This window comes from Agelaius tricolor, unplaced genomic scaffold (genome assembly GCF_023055355.1).
Source record: "Agelaius tricolor isolate 1412-34295 unplaced genomic scaffold, bAgeTri1.0.p SCAF_8, whole genome shotgun sequence".
NCBI classification, from domain to species: domain Eukaryota; kingdom Metazoa; phylum Chordata; class Aves; order Passeriformes; family Icteridae; genus Agelaius; species Agelaius tricolor.
In genome coordinates this window covers 20,201,153-20,225,757 of record NW_027269268.1, presented here as the reverse complement: position 1 = coordinate 20,225,757, position 24,605 = coordinate 20,201,153, and the positions used below count along the sequence as shown (strand labels likewise).

Genomic DNA, 24,605 nt, shown 5'->3' with positions numbered 1-24,605 from the left:
TTTTGTTTTGAAAGGGAAAAGCAAAATGGATGCCAAAACTCCCAAAAGATGTGAATTTGAAAACTCCAGGCTCTCCCTTGCAAAGGAGCATTATGTGAACTACCCTTGCTCCTGAAGAGAATCAGCCACCCGCTCATCCCTGCTACCCACTCTAGAGTGTGGTGTTGTTCCCAGGCAAAAAGGCTCTGATGCTTTGGGAGAGGTGGGGATCACAGGACTGTCCCATAGGCCCAGAAATCAACTCAGTACAGTGAACTCATTAGAAACATGCACACATGCAGGCAGGAGTTTATTAGTCCACATTTACCATACCAAAAAACCAAAAATCCCCCAAAATAGGGGCAGGTTCCCAGTTCTGCCTGCTCACAAACTAACAGTGCTGGGGATACTAAACATGCCGTGTGCACTCTGACTGCAGTGCAGGCCAGGAGCTGAACATGCATTCGCAGCTGAGCTTCAAACCTCTCCCGTATGAAAGGGCTGTCTACCTTTAGCCACAAGGCAGTCAGGAGCCCTCAGCTGCCTCCAAGACACAGCCAAGGTCAGAGCAGCTGCAGCAGTTTTAATGTGTGCAAGAGGGAGGCTGGCTCAGCAGATGCTAAGTACTGGCAGCACAGCCAGTCCTCCAGTTCAACGCTCCGCTCCGTGTCCACGGCCCTCTCTGCAAACTTCATCATGAGCAGGGCACGTTTCATGTCCACCCAGTTCTGCAGCACCTGGCGCAGAGCTTCCTCGTGGCTCAGGGGCTGCTCCATGAGGTCTTTTCGGGGCCCCCAAAGCAGACACTGCAGCATCCGCTTGGCCTCGGTGATACGCACGCGCTTGATGGGATCTGCTTCCAGTAGTAGGTGGGCCAGCTGCTGGAGTCCCCGGGAGTAGATGGACAGGCTGGGCAGAGCAGGGAGGTCCTCAGGGCTGTACTCCTGCTCTCTGAGGTGCACCTTCTCCTCAAAGGGGTTGGGCTGGTGCAGCAGTTCATAGATGAGAATACCAGTCTGAAACTCATCAAACTTCTTGTACTGAGAAGCCGACACAATCTCCGGGGCCAGCCGGGCCTGGCTCTTCTTCAGCTTGGAGTCTCCAGTTCCAGTCTTCTGTTTAGCTTTCAAAAAATTGCTGATGATGAGGCGGGGCAAGTGTTTGTCATCTTTGGCTTTCACACAGCTCATGGGGGGCTTGCAGGGCACAAGCAGGAGGTTCTCCAGGCACAGGTCACGATGGATGATGCCATGCTCTTTGAGATGCTCCAAGCCGTTGCAGAGCTGGAGGAGCAGGAAGCAAACGCGGCGTTCGTACAGCTCCGGCTTGGCTTGGTGCAGCATCACCGAGTCCCTCACGAAGTCGGCGGTGGTCTGGCTCGGCACCTCGCGGGTGATGACCACCACGCAGTCGTGCTCGCTGGCACTGCGGGAGGGATGGAAGCCATCTCCAGCCATGCTTTTCCCCACATCTGAGGCCAGCAGCATGCTGGAGGGGACGGAGGCCACAAAATGCCCACAGTCCTGCTGGATGTTGAAGTGAACTGGCACTGCAGGGCTGCAGTAGGAAGCAGCTACCTTGGACTCCTGGGTTTTACAAATCTGTGAAAAGAGACCAAAAGAAAAGTCTCATCAGCCAGTGACAGAGACAGGGCAGAGACCAGAAGCTGAGAGGTGGGATGCTAAGCTGTGATTTGCAGATGCTCCAGAAGACAACAGGAGAAGCAAGATGTGCATTGAATCCTTAAGCACTTTAAATTATCTCCTAATTTGAGGATTGTTTTTGTCCTGCAACAGCCCAACCTTAGCCACCAGCTGTGTGGGTTGCATTTCTGGGCACGCTTCCTTTGCCAGGAACTGGAGGAAAGGAGGACAGTAGTCCTACCATGAATAACTTCTGAAGATTTTGTTTCACTGCCAACAGAAGCAACATATCTTTTACATCACAGATATCATTGAGATAAACTCCTCCAACCCAAGAGACATTCCTGAAGGGAGAAAAGCAAAGCTTGTGGCAGAAGACATGCTGTCTCCATCTCTGGAGATAGTTAACACTCCTGGATGAGGCCCCATTCAATGTGAGGTGACTGTGAACAATAGTGCTGTTCGTGGTGAGGGGGGGACAGAAGCCTCCAGCACTTTCTTCCCACCTAATCCTTCTCTGGTCCCAAGCCCTGGAGCCACTTTCACATCCTCCTCAACCATTCCACTTCTGTGTATCAGCAACTGCTCTCAAGCCCCTGATCAACGGCTGAGGGAAAACAGCAATAAGCTGTACTCCTCAGCACAAACAAAAAAACCCACCAAAGAGAAAATGGGAGCTTACAACAGGCCTAGAAAGAAGTCAAAGTGCAGCAAACTCTAGGGAGAAAAATGCATTTTATAATCTGGATTCTCTTTAACCCACATGACTTCTATCATCATTTTCTTCCCTATTTTAGCTTTATACTGCATTAGAGACTCAAAGCCAGGCTTATTATAAGAGTATCCATTAGCTTATGGGGCCTTCTGGCATTTCTATTGTACTTTTTTCCCCTTTATTTAGTGATGTGTTTATATGTCATCCACAGGAGTAAGCAACAGGCTGAAACTCAGCATAAAAGGTTTGAAAGCCTGGAGCGTGCCAGTGCCAGTCACAGCATGTGTGCAAAACCCAACGAGAAATCAATTTTGCCTCCGAGTTAAAGTATTCACAAGAATAGAGCTGAAGAAAAGGGCTGCTTTTGTATTCCTCTAGCAAGGGTTTGAATCCAGGCATTTACAGATAATTCACTCAGATGAGACCAAACTGTAGAGATGGGGCATTTCAAATCCCTGTTGTCCTCTCTTTTCTAAACAAAAATACCCTGCCCTGGCTTATTTGTGGAAAGACGAGCTATGGAGAGACAGGCAGAATGCAGATGAATGCACTGGGACCCAGGGTGACGCAGGAGGTCCCCAAATGCAGAGCAGGCCTTCCAGCCCTCTGGCTAACAAACCTGCTTGTTCCTCCTCCCAAAGGAAAGTCATGTAAGGCATAGGAAAAGGGGGGGAATTCCTGGCAAGAGAGAAGTCTCTGGAAGAATAACTACAGCCAGACGAATACAGGGAAATCTTCCCCATCCAGCCATTCTTCTTGATTTTGGCTGCACCAGAGGCATCCTCCCTGCTGAAAGCTCCAAGTAGGAGCCTGGACTGGCTTAGTCACACACCTCTAGTGGAGAAAGAAGCCAAGGCATGGAGCAGATCTTGGCTTAATTCCTCTAAAGCCATTTCCAAACTGTTTTATACATAGTCATGTCTGTCTGTGCACAGCTCAGACTCTGGCTTTTTTCTCAATAGGCTCCTTGGCTCAAGTCTGATCCTCTGCCCATTTTGAGCTCTCCAAGTCTAATATTAACTACAGGTCTATGATCTCTTTCATGTCAAAAAATCTATACCAGGAGCCAGGAGGGGCTCAGCCAATTGAATTGTTTCACAATTATTCGTTCCCTACTCTGGCTGCCAAAGGGATGGTGGCACACAGGAATCGTATCTATGCACATGGATAAACACACACACAACATCACTATGCTGGCACAGAGCATGGCCTTGTTGCAGTGGCGTTGACTTTGTTAAACTGCTCTGCAGTGTACCTAGGGCACAGAGTAAGCCCACTTCACACACAGGGACACAAGTGCAGTCCTGTCAGGAGGCTGAAATGTGCTGTCTCTGCCTTGGCAGGAATTCATGCACTGCAGCCACAGAGCTGAGTTACTGAACCCCACCTAGCACAGTAGGCAAAAGCAAAGCTGTGGGTGTGCCACAGGGAACTGCAGATTGAAAAGGAGCACAACAGTTCTTAGGCTTCAGGAAGAAAGTTGTGATAGATTTAGGTGTAACACACAAGAAAAGCTGTGGCTCTGAGTGCTGGACTAAGGGTATTGGTGCAAGATCTCATCTAATTCGATTCTGGTTACTTACAGCCCCCGGGTTGGGTTGGCTGTACTTCCTTTAGGATATGAACTGGCTTTTAAGCTACCACTTAACTAGAACATCCCTTAGGGATGTATTAAAACATTCTAAAACAACCCTTAGAGTTCACAATGGTGGGAAGTATTCAGCAGAGATTTTTTTTTCCTTCCTTAATGCATCTCTGACAGTGCTTTTTTGGGAATTACTTTAGGCTTTGAAAACAACCTGAGGAATAAGCAGCAGCGAGATGTCCCCACTGTTAAGTCAGAAGGGAAATTAAAATCTCTGTATTCAAGTAGTAACATTGATGAAGAACCCAAAATCCACAGGATGTCCATGGAACTGGTTGGATAAGCTTACTTATCCAGGTTTCAAAGAGCTGAACTATTGCACCTCAAGTTTCCATTTCAAAACATGTATTCCATGGAGTTACAGGAAAATATTTCAGACCTGACCTTACACAGCATGTCTGGGTCAGCCTCGCATTGTTTAATTGGGATCTGCAATATCTTATTGTCTGTAGTTTCAAGATCATATAAGCACTCAGTATCTGGGTCAGAGCTTCCACTTAAAAGGCAGGCAGAGGCAAAAACGCTGTCTTTTGAGCAGCCTTTCATCAGTTTGTGTCATCAGAGGCGAATGCCTCTGAGTTTACAGCAGAGTATTTGCACAAAGATGTTTCCAGAGAGAGAAAATGGTTGGGTTTCAGATCCCTTCAGCAATAAGCTAAATCTGACTGGCATTTGTTACAATGAAAACTCCTTCTCCAAATTAACCTTTGCAAGCAGTAAAGGGAAAGGGGCAATTTTGGAAGGGGTTTTGCTTGCCTAACTTCACCTGTGAGAAATACAAGCAGAGAAAATAAGTCACTGTATGAGACGCCATGTGCTGCTAGTGCACACATCTCCACCTAGAAGATGGAGATAGGCCTGTACACCTCCTGGCTGTGGACTTACCTTCACAGCATAGGTCGTAGAAGGGTCCTTGGAGCAAGTGGCACAGTAATAAATGGCGTCCCCCGAGTCACAGCAGGGCTTGTTGCACGTCAGCTTGAAGAGGGACCAGTTGTTCTCGCTGAAGTGCAGCTCGTTCTTCTGCTCCCGCATGAAGCAGTCCTCGCACTTGGCGACCAGGCGGCGCAGGGACTCAGCGTACAGCGCCCCCAGCTTGCTGTACACCCCCTCCTTGCTGTCCATGTTGCTCAGGAGGTTGTGGAGGCTGGAGGCCGAGGACACCTGGCTGGACACGCTGAGCTGTGAGGAGGAGAGGGACTGGAGGGTTCTGCTGGGCCTGCAAGCCCCTGTGCTCTTGGCGGTGCTGGAGCCCCAGTAGCTGTTTCCTTTGGAGCTCTTCTCCAGGGACTCGGAGGAGGAGAAGGCACCAGGGCAGCCCCACAGGCGGGCTGGGTGGATGAAGGGAGGCTCCTCTCGGAGGCACATATTGCTCTCAGAATGGCTGACATTCAGCCTGGGGTTGGCAGCACCAGTTGCTTTGCCCGAAGATGCCTGTCCCCCAAAAAAGCCATCGGGAGAAGACACAGTTCTGATCACTGTCTTCTTCTGGGGCAGAGGGGGTGGGCAGCTGGGGGCAGAGGAGGGACCATCCTCAGTGGAGACAGAAAGGAAAGGGACAGAGGGAAACACTTGGCTCTCAGCTGGAGGAGGCGAGTGGTTCGGCTCAGATGAGTGTCCTAGGAGATAGCAACACACAAGAAGATGCCGTGAGTGGGCCTTGCAGGCTGAGAGCACAGGTTCTTCTCCATATCCCTGCCACCCCCAGGGCCCTGGCTGGGAAGAAAAGCAGCAAGCCAAGTTACATCTGAATCCAGTCCACAGTCTTCAGCTATTCACAACTGCAAAGTTTCACTGGAGGGGTTAGGGATTTAATCCAGTTTAATAGAGCAGGTTTGCAAAGCAGGCTGCAACCAGCCATCCAGAGAAATGCACTTCCCCACCCTTGAAACCACTCCCCTATGAACTGCATATACAGTAGTAAAAAGGTAGTAGAGGGTAAATATTTAAGCCGTGATGTCATCCATTGGGAGGTAAGAATGAAGCACTTGATACAAGGACAATTTTTTAACACAGCCTCTCTCACCTGGGAGCTGCCACCCAGTGCTTCAGCAGCAGGGCATGACAAGGAGAGAGTGACTCATGGCACACAGCTCCAGCCCTCTGGCTGTACTGGAGCACTCCAAGCACATCGAACCTTTCTCTCTGCTTCACACTGGCGAAGGGTTGCTGAGCAAGCCTGGGATTTTAGCAATTTCCATTTTGCTGAAAAAAATCTGGCCTTCCCCCCATGGCCTGTTTCCCAGCTTATTTTTTGCTCAGAGGGCAGGCTGGCCCCACTACCCCAAGCAGCTCCACATGCCAAGTGCACATGGATTGGGTTGGGATGGCTGGCTCATTTGGGGCAGCCATAGCAGCTGCTTTCCTACCTGAGCCAGAATGGAGATGCGTAATACATTTACATGCCATGAAAGAAGTGGGACATTTAAAAAAAGGACAGAAAGGTGATCTGACATTGAAATAAAGAGCAATAATTTCAGGTCATAGAGAAAGAACACATGAGGAGTAGAGGGGAAATTAAAAGAAGAGAGACAATAATTCAAGGGAATTTATCTATGCCACTTGAATGAGAAACGGGACTCTGCTAACAACTCATATGCAAGTGTAAACCTTGAAAGGTGGGGTTTTGCTCCAAGCCAATAGCAAATAGTTTAGCAGACAGCAGGATCTATTGCTTTCTTTAAATCCATCTTCCAAAGCTGCAGAGTGGTAGCAGCCAATCCTTCCTCCTCACAAAGCTGTTGCTGAGGGTTCAGCTGCCAGCAGGCACTTCCTCACAGCAGCTTTCTGCCTGCTCCAGAGGAATGCCCTGGGGCACTTTCCGTGTCAGCCCGCAGAAGGCACTTGTCTCCTCATAGCCCAAGTGACTCACCAGCAATCACGAACAAGCTCCAAGTGCAGGAGCTCAGGTCCCTGAGCTCCCAGCCTGTCCTGGCGCGTCACTTGCAGGTTTGCACCAGCTGTGCTAGAGCAGCAATCCCTGTTAGCTGCTCCACCACCTGAGACCACATGAGGTGAGGGCAGATCCCCTGGTTCTCAGCTACCAGTGGATGCTGGCACCACCTGGCCCTATCCCTCCTCACCAGACTGTGGTAGCACTGGTCAATTCCCATTTGTCTCCTCCAGTGCCAAGGCCCTCTGTGTGCACCTCCCGTAATCTATCCAATCACACCAACATCACTGAGAGATACCTCAGGAATGAGCAGCACTGATTTCAGCTTCTGCAGGTTTGTCTCCCATGCAAAGCTGTTTCAACAGCCCATTTCTGTGCTCAGAAACAGCTCTGTAGAAAACATGAATCAGCACACGTCTCTTTTGCCCTAGTGCCTGGGTGCTAAGCTATCTGACTCCTGTTGGACCCTTGCCCCAGGTGTGTGCCTGCATTGTACACCCAGTTGCCCAGCAAGTGACTGGTCTCCAGTTTCAGCTAAGAAATACCTGCCTTAACAATTGAGATTCATGTCCCAAGCTTTAGTGAAAACCCACATCATACTCTAATGGGTCCACAGGAAAGATTCTATTAAAACCCTGTCAAAAGCCACAGGCAGGGATCATTCAGCATGACACCTCATGCCACTTCCATCCACAGGGCTTTAACAGAGGATAGAGCCAAGAGAAATTCTTCAGTGTGCAGTCCATGAGTACCTCACCAGAGGCATCTCTGCCAGGATGTGCAGCTGAATCCCTGTTTCAAGAGACAAGATTTACTTGAGAGAGTCTTAGGAAACAAACGTCAGCACTGGAATCTTTGGCAACCGGTGCACATGCCTAGCCACAAATGCCAAACTGCTCTTAAGTTTTTTTTATATGCTGCTGGGCTCTGCCCCAAGCAGAGGGTAATGAATTAACCTCTTTCACAACTCTCCTAACAGTGCTCTGCACCTTCAGCATGGAGGCCTTCTGCGTGTCAAGGGCTTAAAAGCTCCCCTCCACTTCATATTTTAACATCTGACATAGCCAATTAATTTGAGCTCACCTCACTCAGTGACTGACTGCACAGCTTCTTGCTTGCATCAGCAAGACAAGCTGCATTTGAGTGTTCATTTAAAAACTCATCTTCCCCATGATGAGTTTAAACAGTTGCTTCTGTTAGTGAAGGCAGAGAAATCCTCTTGTTCCTATCATTTTTGACAGCAAAATGCTTCTGTGCCTAGCAAGTAAAGATCCAACACATGTGAGTTTTTCTTACCCCTGTACAATTTCCTGGCAAGGTCTCACTCTCAGACTCCCAAGTTAGTGGTGGAAAAACGGAGTTTCCAGAGCTCTGGCTCTTAATTTTATTGCTGCACATTGTTGCTCTTGGAAAGACAGAACTTCCACTACATGAAGGCTGCTCTTGCTAAGGAAATACTTTCTGAGCTGCTGAACACGTTAGTGCATGTCTAAGTTACACACTGATGAAAAAAAGTGACTTCATAGTAAGTATTTTTTAATCTCAGTTAAACGAGTGCAGGCAGATTTTTCCCCTTAAGAAATAACTGGGAACACAATGAGAGGGAGAGATCATGTCTAGCACAAAACTCCTTCTGGTACTCCTCAAATCTACGTAGGACTTTCTATAGCAGGGCTTCTTGTGACAGTGTGAAATGCATGAAGCACAATCAGGATTGTTTCTATATGGAGATTTTATCTAGACAAGAGGAGATCTACAGGGTGAATGATATTGGCACGTGCTGAATGAAAAAGTCTGTGATGTTGGTCTGACTCTGCCACATTCATCTAGAGTGCATTAAGAGGCAGAAGGGTAGGAGAAGTGGGAAGATGAAGGGTCACTGGGGGAGCTGGGGGCTGGACCCTCATGACCCCTGCCCCGAGGATGCTGTCCCATGGGCAGTGGGTCCCAGGTACAATGCCACCTCTCCCACAGGCAGTGGTCACTTACTGCCATCGCTGCCGGTCTGCGTGTCCGAGTCGAGGCTGTCGCTGGAGCCGGCCGTGAAGCTGACGTGGGCACTCCTGAAGGGTGGGCTGAGGCTCTCTGCAGAGCTGTTGCTGACTCTCTCCAACTCAGTGTTACTTGGGTTCATTTTCAGAGCGTGCCTAGAGAGAGTGAAAGAGAAGTCAGGAGACAGATGGCAAAAGGATATCCTGCCTGCACTTTTGCATGGAGATTCAAGCTGAGAGCAGCCTTAGTTTGGTCTCTGCCTATCCACACACTGCACAGTGTATTATCACACCAAACTACCTCATTCCTGTGCACTTTTCTTCTTTCTCCAGTACCTGGGGAATTGCATCCCACAGACTCTGAGCAGGTTATAGGCTTGCAGTCCCCAAGCCAAACTAGCTGTACTTGATCAGAGAGGGAAAGCCAGTGAGCCAAGAGCATTCAGCTGAAGTCTGCACCTCCTTCACCTAGAACATGTGAGGTCCTGGACCACATCCTATTTTGGCCACTGCCGCTCAGAAGTGGGGACCCACCAGTGTTTGCCTTCAACAAAGTTCTCAAGGGAAGGAAGTAGCATCACTGCTCCCATTTTACAGAAGGCAAGTTGAGGCTGGGTGTGTGAACCCCATTCCTGCATGACAGAGGCAGGAGGTAGCAGAAGAGTCCATCCTCTCCAACCATGCATCACAGTTAACAGCCAACACCTTATAAAAGAAGAACCATTTCTGCAGAAAACATGAGTTTGCCAAACTCAGAACCTACCAAACAGTTTTTAATGTAAGACCTGCAGTTTTCCATGCAGCTTCCACCTAAAAAATAAATAAACTAACCATAAACTGGGCTTATAACCTGCTAGGTCATGGTTTCAGTGACCAGTTTAGGCAAGCAGGATTTTTTGCTAAGATAAACAATTTCCCCTGCATTTTCTTCATGTTTCTGCCTTGGAAAACAACAGAAACTGTTGAAATCAGGCAGCACAGAAGAACATAAACACTCTTAGCATCAGTACAGTTCCCACTCTGTCAGCCAGAACACAAAGGTTATCAGCCCACATTTTTTAAGCAAAACTGCCAATCTGCTGATAAAATTCAACACATTGATTAAGAATGTAAAAAGGTTAGGAGCAGACTTGTACAGAAGTAAAAGGACTTCCACCAGCTATCTTGCTGGAAGGTATCCGGTGTTTCCTAATCAGACGGCTGAATGGCTGCTGAGAAAGACAAACAAAGACATGCACGACCGTTTTCTTGTGGCACCCTGGTCACATGCATGGGACCCCTCCTCATCCAAAACTCCCAAGCACAGCAGACACAGACTTTTATTTGAAGATTGAGAAATGTTTCATTCCCAATCCAGACAAAGCACTTACTCTTGTGTCCACACCACCACATGGAGAGCAGAGTGTATGAGAAGCCCGGAAGAAACTTCTGCCAGACTTCCTCATTTGCCTGAGCAGCCTTGGTCTAAAAATACTCAAGGGCTGATGAAAATAAGGCTGTAAAAACCAGTTCAGGTATGCTTCAGGAGAGACATTGATCTTCCACCAGTGATGAATTTATCACAGCAAGTCTCTTGGGGACAATTTACAAAACTTCACAATGAACCACACAGGTCACAGTTTAAAAAAATGAGAGAGGGAGAAAGAGAGAAAGAGAGACAGACAGAGAGTTTAAGGGGTTTAGGTCTGTTATGGCTAATGCTGTTGAAAGCAACGAACTGCACTTAAATTTTTTTTTTTTTTTTACTATAAAGATGCAGCTTTATCCTATAACTTTCTCCGATGTTTAACATTAAGTAATTTGGATGGAAAAAACACAAGGGTGCACACCCATGTCAGTACACTGTCTGACCCAGCAAGAATCAAAGAGGCATTTGAATCCATCAGAAAAAAGATTTAGCAAAATATCTGGTCTTGATTCACATAGATGAGATGCTTTCTAACACATTCCTTCCCCCAGCCCCCCCGAAACCTTGGTGCATTTCTGTTTCTTTCCCATCACTAAACACAAACTCACGGAGCTGCCTTACCATTCCCGCACTCAGGGAGAGAGGAGACTTTGCTCGGCGCGGTCCAAGGTCCGCCGTGCCCAGCCACACCTATTCCTCCTCCAAGCAACCTGGGCGCAGCGCCGGCCAGAGCCGTGCTGGCTGCTGCCCTGGCTGTGCTGTGCTCAGCGTGGCTGAAGGCAGATGCAGAGAGAGCCCCGTTTCCTCCCCGCACCGCCGTGACTGATGCAAAGCGCAGTTCCTGAATAGGCGCACCGAAATAGAAATTGTTTGCCGCTTAAACGACATCCTGCTCTTGTTTCAGATGTTACAGCCTGGCCAGCTAATACCTCTGGAATTACCTCTGCCCCACATCTCCCTCTTTTCCTATGAGCAGCTTGTGCAGGGTGCAGCCTGCACAATCAAATACCGCCCACTCCACCGAAGAATTACTACCAAAAACTTGCTAGGGTCAAACTCTCCCATTTCAGTAAAATTCCACCCCAAGAGCTGAACAGCTCATTGCTGCAACAGCCTGTGGGAGCCTGATTTACTGCTACCCTAAACATCCCCTGCTTTGCTAGTATTCCTTCCACCTCACCTGAGCGCAAGGGCACAGGTGGCTATTTTCTGTCTTGCCCTTTTCACTAAAGGATATTGGAAATCATCAAAGGGTGTTGGAAATAAAGAGCACAACCCATCTTAAACCCAAAGAAAACACTGGGTTTGTGCCCTGCACCACTGACTTGTAAACATCTGTGGGCTACACTCCTCTTCAGAAAAATGTAACAGTAGTTAATTTACATCAATTTAAAAATGCCTGCTCAGCACCTAAAACATAACCAGCAACTTCAAGAGCAGCACCAGAGCTGTCATTGTGTGCCTGTGCATAAAGAACAGGTCACCAGAGTCAGCTCTCCCAATCTAATAACCTAAACCCACAGGATTTCACAGATTTTCAGCTCTCCAACTATTCTGGTAGCTTAAAATACACTTCAATTACTCAACATCCTCTATGCAATAGCCTGGCATATTCAGGCAACCCTTCCAATTCCCTATTTCCAAGCTTTCCCATCATGAACAATTTCATCCAGCTGACTTTCCACATGATTCTCACAGTCCTGCCTAAAACAATTCAAGATTGAAAAGAGTGGTCTTGTAAAAAAAGCACACCAAAACAAAACAACAAACCCATAGTCTGGAGTTCCCTTAACACTGAAAAGGGACCCGGCTCGTTTCCCTTGTCTCAGGTTGCACCTCTGGCCAGGGTTTGCTTCATCTTTCCTGTATCTCAGTTTGACCAGTAGCCATGTGTATAAATTCACATTTCTCCACAGATCAGGGTCCCACCTAATGCTGCTGCATCACCAACTGCATGCTTTGCACTTCTCAGAGAGACAGTGGAGATGGGCCCCAAAGCATGGCTCCCCTAACTGCAGAAGACCCACATGCCTTGGGATATTGCCCCAGGAATCCCTGGACTTTGGACATACCTTCCTCTTGAATTTCCTGACTGAGATTTGACACGGAGATCTGGTTACTTCCCACAAGTGCAACGGGCAGGTTTTGAGAGCAGGAGGCCCCTCAGACAGAAAAGCTGCCAGGCTCCCGCAGGCTCCCGCTGGCTCCCTTCCCACAGCCATCCCACGGGCAGCCTGTTGGCAGCACAGGAGGATGTGCAAGGCACCTCTGCCCTGCACAGAGCCACTGTCACTCTGCAGTGCCATCACAGGGGTCTCCCAGCCTTGCTGTGCCAGCAGGAGGAGGACACTCCTCCTCAGCACAGATGACAGGAGTGAACAGATAACAGAGAAGCTGAGCTTTATAAATCATGTGACAGAGCAACGAGGAGAGGAGAACAGAGAACACACAGAGATCACCACACAGCAAACTGCACTCCAGGAGGTGTTTGGTGATAATGTCAACAAGACACCCCCTCCCAGTATAAAATAATGGAACTAATGCACAGAAGAGAGAAAAGCCAGACTTGCATTACAGCATCAAACACAACATATGGCTAGGCATAATTATTACACAAGAGGAAGCACCATTGTACCATATGCTTGTCTATCATGAAACGTGAATAATTATATCTTCCTCCTCTTGCCACTTGCTGTTTCTTCCAGCATCTTCCCCTGGTTGCAGAGGGAAATTAAAACCCAGCATACAGGAGCTTACAACATTTGAAGCTTAGATTTGTAGTTATCCTTCTGCTATCAGCTGGCAAATGTTGAGAAACCAAAACTGAGGTAAGGAAAAGAAAGGATTTTGAAGAACTCCTAGCTTTGTTCAGAGCGATACGCTGCTCCTCCCTGTACTAGAGGGTTTTTATGTAGCCAAGATTAAGTTGAAACAAGGGTTTGGAGTCTGGAGATGCACAGGAAAATTCAGATAGGATACAGAATTAAGATGGTAGGTGAGTCAAAAATTCAATCGCTGCATACTCTAATGTGGTAAAGAAGGTAAAGAATCTAATTTCCATTTTCAACCCTGTGCTTTAAGTGGTAAGACAGGAAACACACAGAAAAGTGAATGACTTTAATTTTAAAAGAAACAAACTCCTAAAAGATAAGCTGATAGATGACAACGTTTTAAGCCAGTGTGTTTTGTCACTGGGGTACACCCTGACACTGAGCTCCAAGGAGAAATGGGTGCCTCAGGAACAGTAAGAAAAGAGGAATATCCTGCCTCAGATACAGCTGCTGCTCCGTCACAGACTGATTCCTGGCAAGAAAATACAGCACAACCCCACCAGCCAGCACCACCTCCCCAGCAAGGAACAAACCTGGCTCTTTTCCTGGCGATCCCATTCCCAACACCTGGCTCCTCTCCTGTGATCCAATTCCCAGCATTGCAGCTTTTCTGTAACACTCCTGCGCTCTGCTCCCTCCGGCAGCAAGCGGTGGCAGCAGCACCGGAACAGGCAATCCTGGCACTCCTCAGGCTCTTTCTCCCTGGCTGTGTTCAGCAGTGACAGGTGTGGGGAAGTGCTGTGCTGCACCTTTGCTACCCCATGCCAGCGCACTCAGCAAATTTCAGAAGCTTTCTTTTGCCTTTTGAAGGTGGCACTAATTGTGATGAAAGCGGCTCAAGATGCAAAACAGCATCACTGTTTTCTTTCTTTAAGAGGCACACGAAATAAATTAGCCGTCAAGGTTCTGGAGGCTAGAAGAAACCACGAGGATTATTTAAGCCTGATCCTCTGCATAAGAGAGACATAAATTTCAGCAAAGATTCATTCCTTGTGCCAAGAAACCGAAGGCCATACTAGTGCATTTTACACCAAAGAGCCTTTAAATCATCACTGCACGTACATATCCTGAGGATCCTATTTTCCCTGGTGAGCTCCTTCCCTAGTCAACTACCTTCCCAGCTTTTGGAAGAAGATCAGCCACCATCTTCCCTTTTCAGCCTTTTCCCCCTTGTAATTATACTTATTTATCATTCTGTTTCTTATCTTTCTTATTTCTTATCTGTTATTCTAGACCAAGCAAACATCAAATATCTATTATCTTTCAAACAAGCAGAAAAAGAGGATTGTACGAAGAAACAGTTGCAAGAGATCCAGAATAGCTTTATATAGGACCAAAAGCAGGCACATATTAATTATTTTCCTTTTCTTGTGACAACTTTTAAACCCCCCTGAAATTGCTCCTTCTGCCATCCTAAGAGACAACTTACTTCCAAACCAGAGCTTCCTCAGTCTCTGGAAGGAATGAACCCTGTAAAAAAATTTTCCCTTTTAATTGTTAAAGCCAAGATGAACAAAACAAGATCTACAGACTCACTTTTTCTTTCTCTGCTTTATAACTATTCAAACACACATGCAAGTTTTCCTTAAAATAAGCCATTGATTTTCATTGGGAAAGTCAAACAGGCAAACTTAATTTTTCAGCATGAAATCAAATGCCTTGCTGCAGCTTGAGATCTAGAAGGAAAAAGGACAGTTGCATGGCTTTCCTGCAGCTGAGATGAACCCTGATCTGCTAAGCCCCCAGTCCAAAGCCTGTGCCACAACCAGGTCTACACTGGCTTCACCTCCATCCCCCAAAGGAGTTTTTGCAGCTGAGCCACCAGGGAATGTCCTGGGCTGAGGTGCTCTCTCTGTGTGGGGAGTACATAAGCCTAACAGAAGAATCAGTGGCTCTTCCATCAGGGACAATGTTCATAGGCTGCCCGGCACTGGGAGAGCCTGGATGTGCCTCAGAATCATCTTTGTGATTCTGGCTCTTCAGTCTGCAGCCCAGGCTGAACAGAGGGGATGTTCCTCTAGCACCAGGCCATGGCCTGAAGCTGCAACAACACCCAGGGTGACACAATGCCACCATGGTGATTTTAGCAGCTGTGCATGCAGCTATCCCTCCCACCACCCTGGCTCCTGCATTGACACGCTCACAGCAGCCCCTGCTTTGCTTGAGACTAAAACCAAGCACCCTCAAAGCAAAGAAACAAAGCAGGGCTTGCAAAACCTGAGTCTGATCAGATCATTCCTTACTGCTCCTCAGCTGGCTGGGCTCCCTGGGCTCCAGCTTCCATAGCTGGAGGCAGGACTAAGCTCTTTTGAGTAAGGTGCCCCAGGGCTCAGCTACAGGCATCAAGGCCCTGGGGAGACAAATACCTGTAGCACAACCTGCCCTGCAGCCACAGGGGGTAACCAACACCTACCTCAACCACCTGGCGAGTTTGCAGCTCTGCCAGAGATCCCAGTCATGGATGCCACGTGTTCCCTCACCTCAGTTTCCCTGCCTGCTTTCACACAGGCTTTCTAGCACACAGATGCTTTCATCAGGATGACTCAAAAGCAATTGTTAGAACTGGCACAGCCCAATTGCATCAGGAGCATGAAATAGCCCCTCAAAGGGGCAGAAAATGCTCCACACTCCTCTAGTGTCATAACACCACACAGAGGACAAGAGCAAATACATCTGTGTGCTCATTTGCTTGTGGATCTTTTGTTTCCTCTGACTCCAGCAGGCATGTGGCATCACAGCAGGAAGCCCAGCATTAAGGAGAACTAAAGCCACTTGTTCATCTCTTCCCTTCCCTTGAGAAACCTCATTTGTTCACCTCTTGGCCAATTTAAAACACTAGTTCCCTGGGTTAGCCAATCCCAAAACACGTGGAAAATTCACAGTCTCAACCTGTAGGTCAGTGATGCCTACACATAAGCTTGACCATGGACCCCAAGGCCAAGTTCTCCTCCAAACACCCATCCCTTCTTCTCTTGACTTTTAAATCAAGGAGCTGGAGTCAAATCGATTTGAATCTGTTTGAACTGCAATGCACAGTTTCAGGTAGCAAAACTGCCACACACAATAAAGCAAATATGGGACACCTGCAACAGGAGAAAGTCCTTCCCTGGTATATTCAGACAACATAATTAATGGAGAGAAAAACACATTTTCTTCCCCCATTTGACCTTTGTTTTGTTTATTTTTTCCCTTTTTTCCCCTTTTTTTTTTTTTTTGGTTATTTTTTTGTTTGGTGATGCACACAGCTGCAGATACTAAATGCACACTAAGTATTGTAAGCCCGAGGTTTTTTTTAATTGCTTAGTAGGGCTATTTCCTTCCCAGATGAACAGCTCTCCCTCCCTCCCTCCCTCACTTTTGTTTGGGGCCTGCAGTAGCCCTGCCTGCAAACCTGACTTGCAGGAAAGCGGAGAGGAGAAGGTTGCCTGAAGCCAGGTGGCTCCCACACATAACAAGCCCACATCGGGCAAGCTCCAATTACCTGCTTGCAGGCAAGGAGCCCTCCCTGGGAAACTGCAGCTTTGAGAGTTCACCTTGAAAGCAGAAAGTCATTAGAGCCAAACTGAAAATGTTGATTTTGGAGGTCCTTGTTATTAGCATCAAGAAAAGTTGCCCAGTCCCACCTACAAGAGAAGATTGCAACCAGGTTTTCTATGCTATTCAACATACAAGGAACTGCCAAGATAGAATGAAGCTGACCTGGGAAACACCAGCCATCCCAAGCACAGACCTTTTTCTCACTTGAATATTGGGACTTAAGGCCATATCTTGCAGCCCTGGAGGGCTTTTACAAGTGCACATGACATTCAGACCAAGACTTGCAAAGATCAGACAGCTTTTCAGAGTAAAAAGACAAATAGCTTTTCAGCTGTGCAGTCACTCCCCATGCTCCTGAAAGCCCACCTTTGGACAGAAAAGGAGGAAAAAGGAATGGGAAGCACCTCCCAGTCAATGAACTCCTGCAGCAACGCTCCCAATTGCAAAGGGTTAACAGACCACCATGCACACACTCACGGGGCTGTACCTAGACTGCTTTTTCGGCGGCGGTGGCGGCGGTGCAAACTCCACACCATTGCTCTTGTCTTTAGGGAAATCAAAGGAGAAAGAAGAAGATTTGATCATTCCAGTCTGGCTCTCCAGTATCGGGCAGTCATCCACAAAGTCGGCACCAGCTCTTCCACTCTCAGCTCCTCCTGTCCATGGGTGGTTTGAGACCTCCTGCTCCTCCTCCTGCTCCTCCTCCTCCTCTATTCGGCCCTGCTTGGTCCACGTTGGGTTATAGTATTTCTGCCTCCTGTCATAGGATGAGCCTGCCAGGCCTCTACTGGACTCCTCTACAGAGACCCCATTCCCATGAGTGCAGGGGGAAGGGGTCACCCCAAAGGCACCTGTATCAGTACAGCTCCTTGGCAGCAGCTGAGCACCAGCTCCATCATGGCTGTTGTCATCACCAAACCTTCCCACGTGGGAGCTGACTGGGGGCACACGGCTCCCCTCACTGCCTGGCTGGCTGTTTTTGGACATCTTTGGGGGGATGGCTGGACTCTCAGTAAGTGAGGTCTTGACAGGAGCTGCCAGATGAAATCTTGTGCTGTTTTCACATCCAGATGCTTGAAAAATCTGTCCAGACTCAATAGCAGGTGATGAAGTCCCAAAATCAGGGTGGGAAGTGGGGCTGATACATGGCCACTGCACTCCTACCGCTGAGTCAGGGCTGCTGAGGAATATTGTCTTGTGATCATCCTCAGTGTGTGCTGTCATTATAGTTATCTTTGCTGCCACCTGGCCAGTGGAGTCCTGGTGCTCCTTCTCACCTCCCAAAGCCCAGCCACCATCCCTCCACAACCCATCAGCTTTCTCCTTGGCAGTGCCGTGGGCCAGCTTCTCTGCTTTTGCCTGGCTGCCAACAGCCTTCAGCTGTGCCTTCCTCCTCTTGGTGCTCTCAGCATAGATGGGATCACCATGGGCTGGCTCGGTGAGGCGAGGGCGCTGTGGCTCCACCAGAGCCTGCTGAGGGATGCTTGAGCCCTCAGTGACAGAAGGCTCCCCAGGGAGAGGTAACTCCTCATCCTCCTGGGACAAAGCAAGGGCAGCCGCCTTGCAGCTCCCCGTAGCCTCAGGGAGGGTGGCAGGCTCAGTGTGGAGAGCCAGGTTTTTCCTGTCTGAACACAGGGCATAGGGAAGAGGATCACTCTGGTCTTTTGTGATGCAGAAGGCCACGTTCACAGCTCTATGCTCCTCTTCCCTGAACTTGACTGCCCGGCCACTTGGCCTTGGAATCTCGGGAGCATCCCGCTGCCTCCACCCGCTGGGAGTGTGACTCTCCTTCTCACACTGTGCAGCCTTTTCCTCTGTGCAACAGGGCTCCCATGGGACAGGGTGCTCTTTGTGACAGTTTGTGATTGAACAGTACTCGCCCCCTTCGCTTTCCAAGACAGAGGAGATGTGACCACAGTCATGCCCTGAAGGGAGTGCCGCTCCTTCTCTGGCTTGGGAAGAAGTGTTTCTGCTGGAATTAGTGGTGCTTCTGTCCCCCAAGGCAGATGGATTAGGGCAGGGGACCTGATGAGGCAGGGCAAACTTGTCTTTAGCTCTGTCCTCCTGCTTGCCCACCTCACCCACAAGTACCAGGCTGTGGATGGAGACGTTTCTCTCCACTCGACTCTCCAGGCCACGCAGACCCACCATGGAGTAGCTGGGAGGACAGCAAGACAAGCAGTCGCTGGGCTGGTTGTGAAGGAAAGGTTTTCTCACACCACCATTGCCAAAATTGTCAAGGCAGATGCGCTGTGCATCTCCTGATTTCAGCAGGAGTTGCTTGCCGGAAATCACACCCCAACTGGCCTGCGTGGGTCAAAGAGACAAATTCCTTGTCAGAACATGCATATGCAAAAGGAAAGACAAATAAAATGTAAAAACTGCAAAAACAAAAGCCCAGCTCTGCAGAACAGCACTCTGGAATTCACCATCAATTTTGCTGTGCTCACCTCACCACTAATTTCCACAAAGCTTTCCAGGTAAAACTACACTTGTCGTATTTTGTGGACGATTTGTAATCCTTGCATTACCAACAATGGCAATGCACTGGAATAAGACATTCTCCTTTCTCTTCCTATGGGTTTGCTGCCAGAAACATGTCCAACCTGTCATCCTGTCTGTGAATCACTGTGCAATTAAAGATTCAGAGGGCGAAGGAATATTTGCACCTCTCTCTGCTTATTTTCATTTCACACTGCTCTAGAGTGTGTGACTCAAGAACACAGACACAGACTATCATGGGTTATCCTGGGATAGCAGCCTAGCCATGCTCAGAAGTAGGGATTGGGGGGGCACAGATCAAACACCACCAACAATGGCAGGTCCCACTCGTGTGCCCTTCACCCCTTAGGGGAAAAGAAAGGGACAGCAGTGAGAGGCTAAGAGAGCTGGTGAGCCCTGACTGTGCTCTGGGGCATGGGGAAATAGGAGCACACCTATGCCACAGGCAGTGGGGCAGCAGCCTGTGCGTCACTCTGCTGAGGCACTGCTGGTATCAACTGGTCAGGGTGAGGAGCTGCACCCACAGGGCATTACTGCTCTGGCAAAGATTGGTAGGAAGGAGTAGGAAGGCAGGGCACTTTCTTCCTCACCCACAAAGACCACGGATCCAGTCAGCACTGACTGCAACCAGACAAGACATCTTTTCAGTAAAACTACCCACAAAAACAACCCGCATCCTCATTTTAAAACCGGAAGTTCCTAAACAAACAATGTATTTTTAAGCTCCTCTGCACATGGCTTGTGAGCAACAGCTCGTTCAGCTTCACCCAAAGATACACTGAGAAACCAATATATGCCTTAAAATCCTGAGTCAAGACCAGAAGGAAAAACAAAGGGAAGGAAGCGTTTGTAACAGATATTCCTAGCACTCTGAGGATAGGTAAGTAACGGGAAGTCATGCTTTGACTGGATTAATCATTACCTGTGACAGATCTGCATTCATATTCACATCCGCCCACGCGTCAGAAACATCCGAGTTTATCATTGTTGGCTTCACAGCAATTGTTGGCTTTGAGAAGGGGGAAGTAGTTATACCTTCGTCTTCCAACACGAGGCTCTCGGGCTTGGTCCTAGCTCCATCCGGGAGCACGCCACAAGCTCCCACGTCTGGGGGTGTTTGCAGCCGATGGGAACTCTTCGGGTTGAAGCAGTTTTTGCAGGAGCCAGGCTTCCAAACGTGTTCCACAAAGTCACTGCACGCAGACATCTTCAAATCCTCGTGGGTCAGACTGAGAGCCCACTGCGTCTTCTGCACTGCCCTCCACTGTTCATTTTGCATTTGCTCCCGAGCCACTCGAAAGGATCACCTAGTCATCTGGAAAAGCACAACACTGTCTGATTAGCTTGATTATGCCCTCAGACTGGAAGATTTTTAATAGGATGGGTGATAATTACACTTACTCTGCATTCATCACAAAGGCATATTGTTTACAAGGCTTTTTTCACAGCTTAGCTAAAGCCCACACAATCACTTGAAAAGTCTCAACTTCTAAGCATAGCTCCGTAATAGAGAAGACATCAAGCGAGCAGCATTCCTATGTGATTTAATTCCCTGCTTAATCAGCATGTAAAACCAGCCTCATGCAAGGTTTAGATCAAGGGTAAAGAAAAGGGGTCTTGGAAATAGCTGTTCACAGCCCCACAAGCAGAGCCAGTCAGGAAAAATTTCTTCTCCAAAGTGGCATCCTCTGGAAAATAAAAAGGCCTGGAGACACAAGGACCAGAATCAGAGACTGTGTAACCAAGGGGACCAGCAACAACCTTCCTTCACCCAGAAGCACCACTGTGATTACTGCCGTGGTACACAAAGGCTCCTCTCCCACCCAGTGAAAGGCAATCAGCAGGGCTGGGGCTGGCACTGATTTGAGCAAGTGTCTGGCAGAATGCTCTTATCTCGTTTGCCAAGAGCCACAAATAACAGTGTCAGCTCGCTGAAACGATTCATTGTCTGCAAGGGGAGAAACGTTTTGCTCTTGGATTACTTACAGACAAGGATTCCTTCCCATCTTCCTTCCCCAGGAGGGAAATGCCCCAGGAACAAGACATTCCTGCTGCATTCCTGTGTCCCTGTCCCTGCCACCCCCCTCCCGGCCAGGTCTGATTGCACTCTAGCCAGTAGAACTAAACCTGGAACTAAGAACTTTGGAGATACTTCCAAGGAGGACTCCCGCAAAGCCCAGCGGATTGGGAAAGAAGATCAAACAGAGAATGCAGCCGGCTGCTGAGGGTGTCAGGACACACAATTTCTCCACGTGGCTACAGAGCCTTCCTCATCTAACCAAGTTTAGGTCATCATCCCCTGGCCAACTGATCCCCAGGCAAACTGAGGTCCCTTTCCTGAGGGTCTCCAAGTGAACAGGCACTTTTAAACTCCAATCCTGGAGGCACATGAACGAAATTTACCAGTCTGATCCTTAAGCACTTCCTCCACATAGGCATAGTGGAACAACACCAGAGCTATGGACACTTTTGCAATTGCATGCACCCCTAAACCAGCTTGCACTGCAGTAAAGATTCTTGCCTCTGGGCACAGAGATGCCCTGTCCAGCCCCTCTAACAGCCACCCACACTACATGGCATAAAGAAAGACAACTAATAAGAGCCTGGGTGGGACAAAGTGAAGGGGAAAAGAGCCACTGACCCACAAGCATCTCCGAATTCAAGTGGCACCTATGGGAAGGGTGTCTTTGATCGGCTAAACCATTAGCACCTGCAGACTTCTGTCTGGCAGGCAAATAAATTAGGATCTGCTTCTTGAAAAAGCAGGGAAAAAAGGGAATATCAGTGGGATTCACCAATCAGATTGCCGTGTGTCTCTTTTTAGGGAAGACACTGTTTAAGACAGGCTTTTTCATGGACTTCATTGAGTCTGAATTAACCAAAGGGCAGCGAATCACTCTCAGGCATATTCCATCACCTTCAATGAGGTTAATGGTATTTGCAGGGAAAACAGCTTTAAAAATATATTATCCTTTGTTTCCTTTTAGATCTAGCACGCAATGTCCAGCATCACCCGAAGTTGAACAAGTGTCCTGATGAGAGCCAGCAAATTAAAAAGAAAAATCAGAGGGAGGGAAGCAGGCACCGAAGCCAGAAAAAACTCTTCACTTCTGGTTTAATATTCGGCGCTGCCAAATGCCTGTTAAAGACCAGGGTTTCCCTGTCTCCAGCCGTCATTTCTCGCTGCCCAGATCCCGGGGCGGGCCCGTGTCCGCACGCCGGCTGGGCACCAGGGATCCACCCGCACCAACCCACGCGGCGCCGCGCGGGGAAACAGGCCGGGATCGGCGAGAGATAAGGGACCGAAAGCCAGGACCTGGGTCTGTCCCCGGGCAAGCCGAAAGCCAGGACCAGGGTCTGAGGCATTCCCGAAGCCCCCGCGCGTCCCGGGGCACCGGCGAGGACCCGATGTACCGGCTACCTGTTCCCTAGGATAGAGGTTCCGGGCTGCGGCGCAAGGATGCTCCGGCGCAAAGAAAAGCCCCAAGCCCCCAGCCCAAGGAGCTCTGGCTGCCAGACGGACCCTCCGGGAGCCGGGCGCCAACCAGGACCGGGAAAAGTTTACCGGGCAGAGCCCGCCGGGGCTCCCGGGGTGGGCGGCGATGCCGGTCGGGACCGGAGCGCGCCCCGAGCCGGCTACAGACCCCCACCCCGGCCCTCCGCTCGCATGCTCGGTGGGCAGCGGCACAGCCCCACCGCCGCGGGCAGCCCCGCCCCGGCCCCGAGTGGCGGCGCCGGGGTCCCTCCCAGCCCGGCTTTGTCCCGGGAGGCGGAGGCCCGGTGCCCGCCCCGGCAGCAGCTCCCCGCTCACCAGGCTCCCGCGGCGGCGGCCGGCTCCGCTCCGCTCGGCTCCGCGCCGCGCCCGCCACGGCCGCCGCCGCCACCGGAGAGTGGCGAGCGGGGCCCCGCGTGGGCCGGGGGGCAGCGGCCGCCCCGCCCCGTCCCGCCCCGGTCCCGCCCCTCGGGCACGGCGTGGGCACGGCCCGGGCGGGAGCGGCGCCCCCCGCGCCTCCCCGCTCCGCACAAAGCGCTCTGCCCGCGCCCCGGCAGGCGTACGCGGCTCGCAGCCGCATCCCCGCTGCACCCCCGCCCCGGCAGCGCTCCCGCAGACCGGCTCTGCCTCAGGGACATCCCGGCGGGCATCCGCCCCCGGGCCATGCAGACACCCACACACCCAGCAGCCCCGCGCCGATCCCATAGGGTCCTACCACGAACCCACCTCGCACCCCCGACACCAGCCTTGAAGACGGTAGTGATCCAGCTGGAGGGCACTGGGAGCCTGAGAGTTCAGAGGGTTCACTCATCTTCACCTATCAGCTTTCCAGACAACGACATGGTGAAGTTCGTCTCGAAGGGATGCCGTGGAAGGGAGAGAAGTTTGCCGTAACTGAAATCAGGATTTGACCTCACTGTGCAAAAACTGCAGACAGCATCTCAGGAAAATATCGAACCTCTGCTGGTGTGGGAGGCTGGGCTTCATTAAAAGGGAACAGGATGAGATTTTGTTCACTGTAGTGTCTGAGCTATGCTTTAGGGCAGGCTGGAAAAGGAGTAGTCTTCACTTACCCTGGTACTTGTTCTGTGGTGTGTAGTTTTGAGCATCTAAATTCTTCAAAACTAGGGAAAACCAAAACAGTTCTCCCCCTGCCCTAGTCAGGGCCTTAGTTCAGTTCCTTGCTTAAGTCACCGCTCCTTAGTGCAACAAAGCATTCCTAGTCTCATACATAATAGTGGATTAAAAAGGCAAATAGGCTTGCATAATGGAGAATCCCAGCCCCAAATAACAAAACAGAAACTGGAGATATGCACAGCACTTATAGAAAAAAAAAATCTTTCTCAGGAACCAAACATCCCAGTAAATTCTTCCCCTTCAGGGAATTTTGGCAGTAGCACAGTTTGCAAACATCCTGGCTGGCTGGTCTTTTGCAGTTGTGGCTGTCTGCTCATGTTCTCTCTCTCCTTTTTTGATCAGTTATTAAAACAGTCCAGAGACCCCAGAACTCCTCCACTTAATTTGCTGTATTGCCATGAAGACATCTGCTTAACAATCTCCCGCTTCTTCTTTCAAGCAAACCACTCACAGTCAATTTGCTGCATCTTTTTGTGTGTGGGATCCCAGTGCCAGCACACCTAGTTGTTTGAGTAAATTATCTCTCAGAAATGCCTCACCATGACAGAAACCTCTCCTAGCACAGATCAGCTCATCTGTGGGAGGGGGAAATGAGCTGGGAAAACAAATGGCCCAAATTTCTGACATTTTCTCTATTTTAGAAAGTTTGGAGGAAAGAACCCAGCTCTAACTAGCACAGATGAGGTTGTGGCTGCATGGCTGGGTAATCCTGGAGGGTGGTAAACTTCTTCAAATTCAAGTATCTGAATTTCATACCTGAAACTTTAAAATAGGCCTCCACTCTTTTCAAAAGAGCACTATAATTTTCACAACCAGCCTTCTTAGTGAAGA

General features: G+C 49.3%; 1 protein-coding gene across 2 annotated transcripts; it reads right to left on the bottom strand.

The window, feature by feature from the left end:
• Nucleotides 1-256: 256 nt before the first annotated feature.
• On the bottom strand, nt 257-23,495 carry PRAG1 (PEAK1 related, kinase-activating pseudokinase 1). Of its 2 annotated transcripts, none has more exons than XM_071431868.1 (6): nt 23,364-23,495; nt 20,067-20,459; nt 17,130-18,949; nt 8,865-9,022; nt 4,868-5,601; nt 257-1,580 (listed from the first exon to the last, which is right to left on the bottom strand). In XM_071431868.1, the coding sequence occupies exons 2-6, from the start codon at nt 20,421-20,423 to the stop codon at nt 543-545; spliced, it is 4,107 nt and encodes a 1,368-aa protein (XP_071287969.1). In that variant the 5' UTR covers nt 20,424-20,459; nt 23,364-23,495; the 3' UTR covers nt 257-542. The 2 variants fall into 2 exon arrangements, with proteins under 2 accessions (XP_071287969.1, XP_071287967.1); XM_071431866.1 differs by lacking the exon at nt 23,364-23,495 and adding an exon at nt 22,956-23,090.
• Between the last annotated feature and the right edge of the window lie 1,110 nt (nt 23,496-24,605).

Bases quoted from the DNA above. Each gene is read 5' to 3' on its own strand.
- PRAG1 (XM_071431868.1), bottom strand. From the start codon at position 20,423: ATGCAAAATGAACAGTGGAGGGCAGTGCAGAAGACGCAGTGGGCTCTC. The intron at 18,950-20,066 runs GTAATGATTAAT...TGACCCACGCAG, and splicing joins TGAATGCAGATCTGTCACAG to GCCAGTTGGGGTGTGATTTC. The intron at 1,581-4,867 runs GTAAGTCCACAG...CTCTTTTCACAG, and splicing joins CTACGACCTATGCTGTGAAG to ATTTGTAAAACCCAGGAGTC.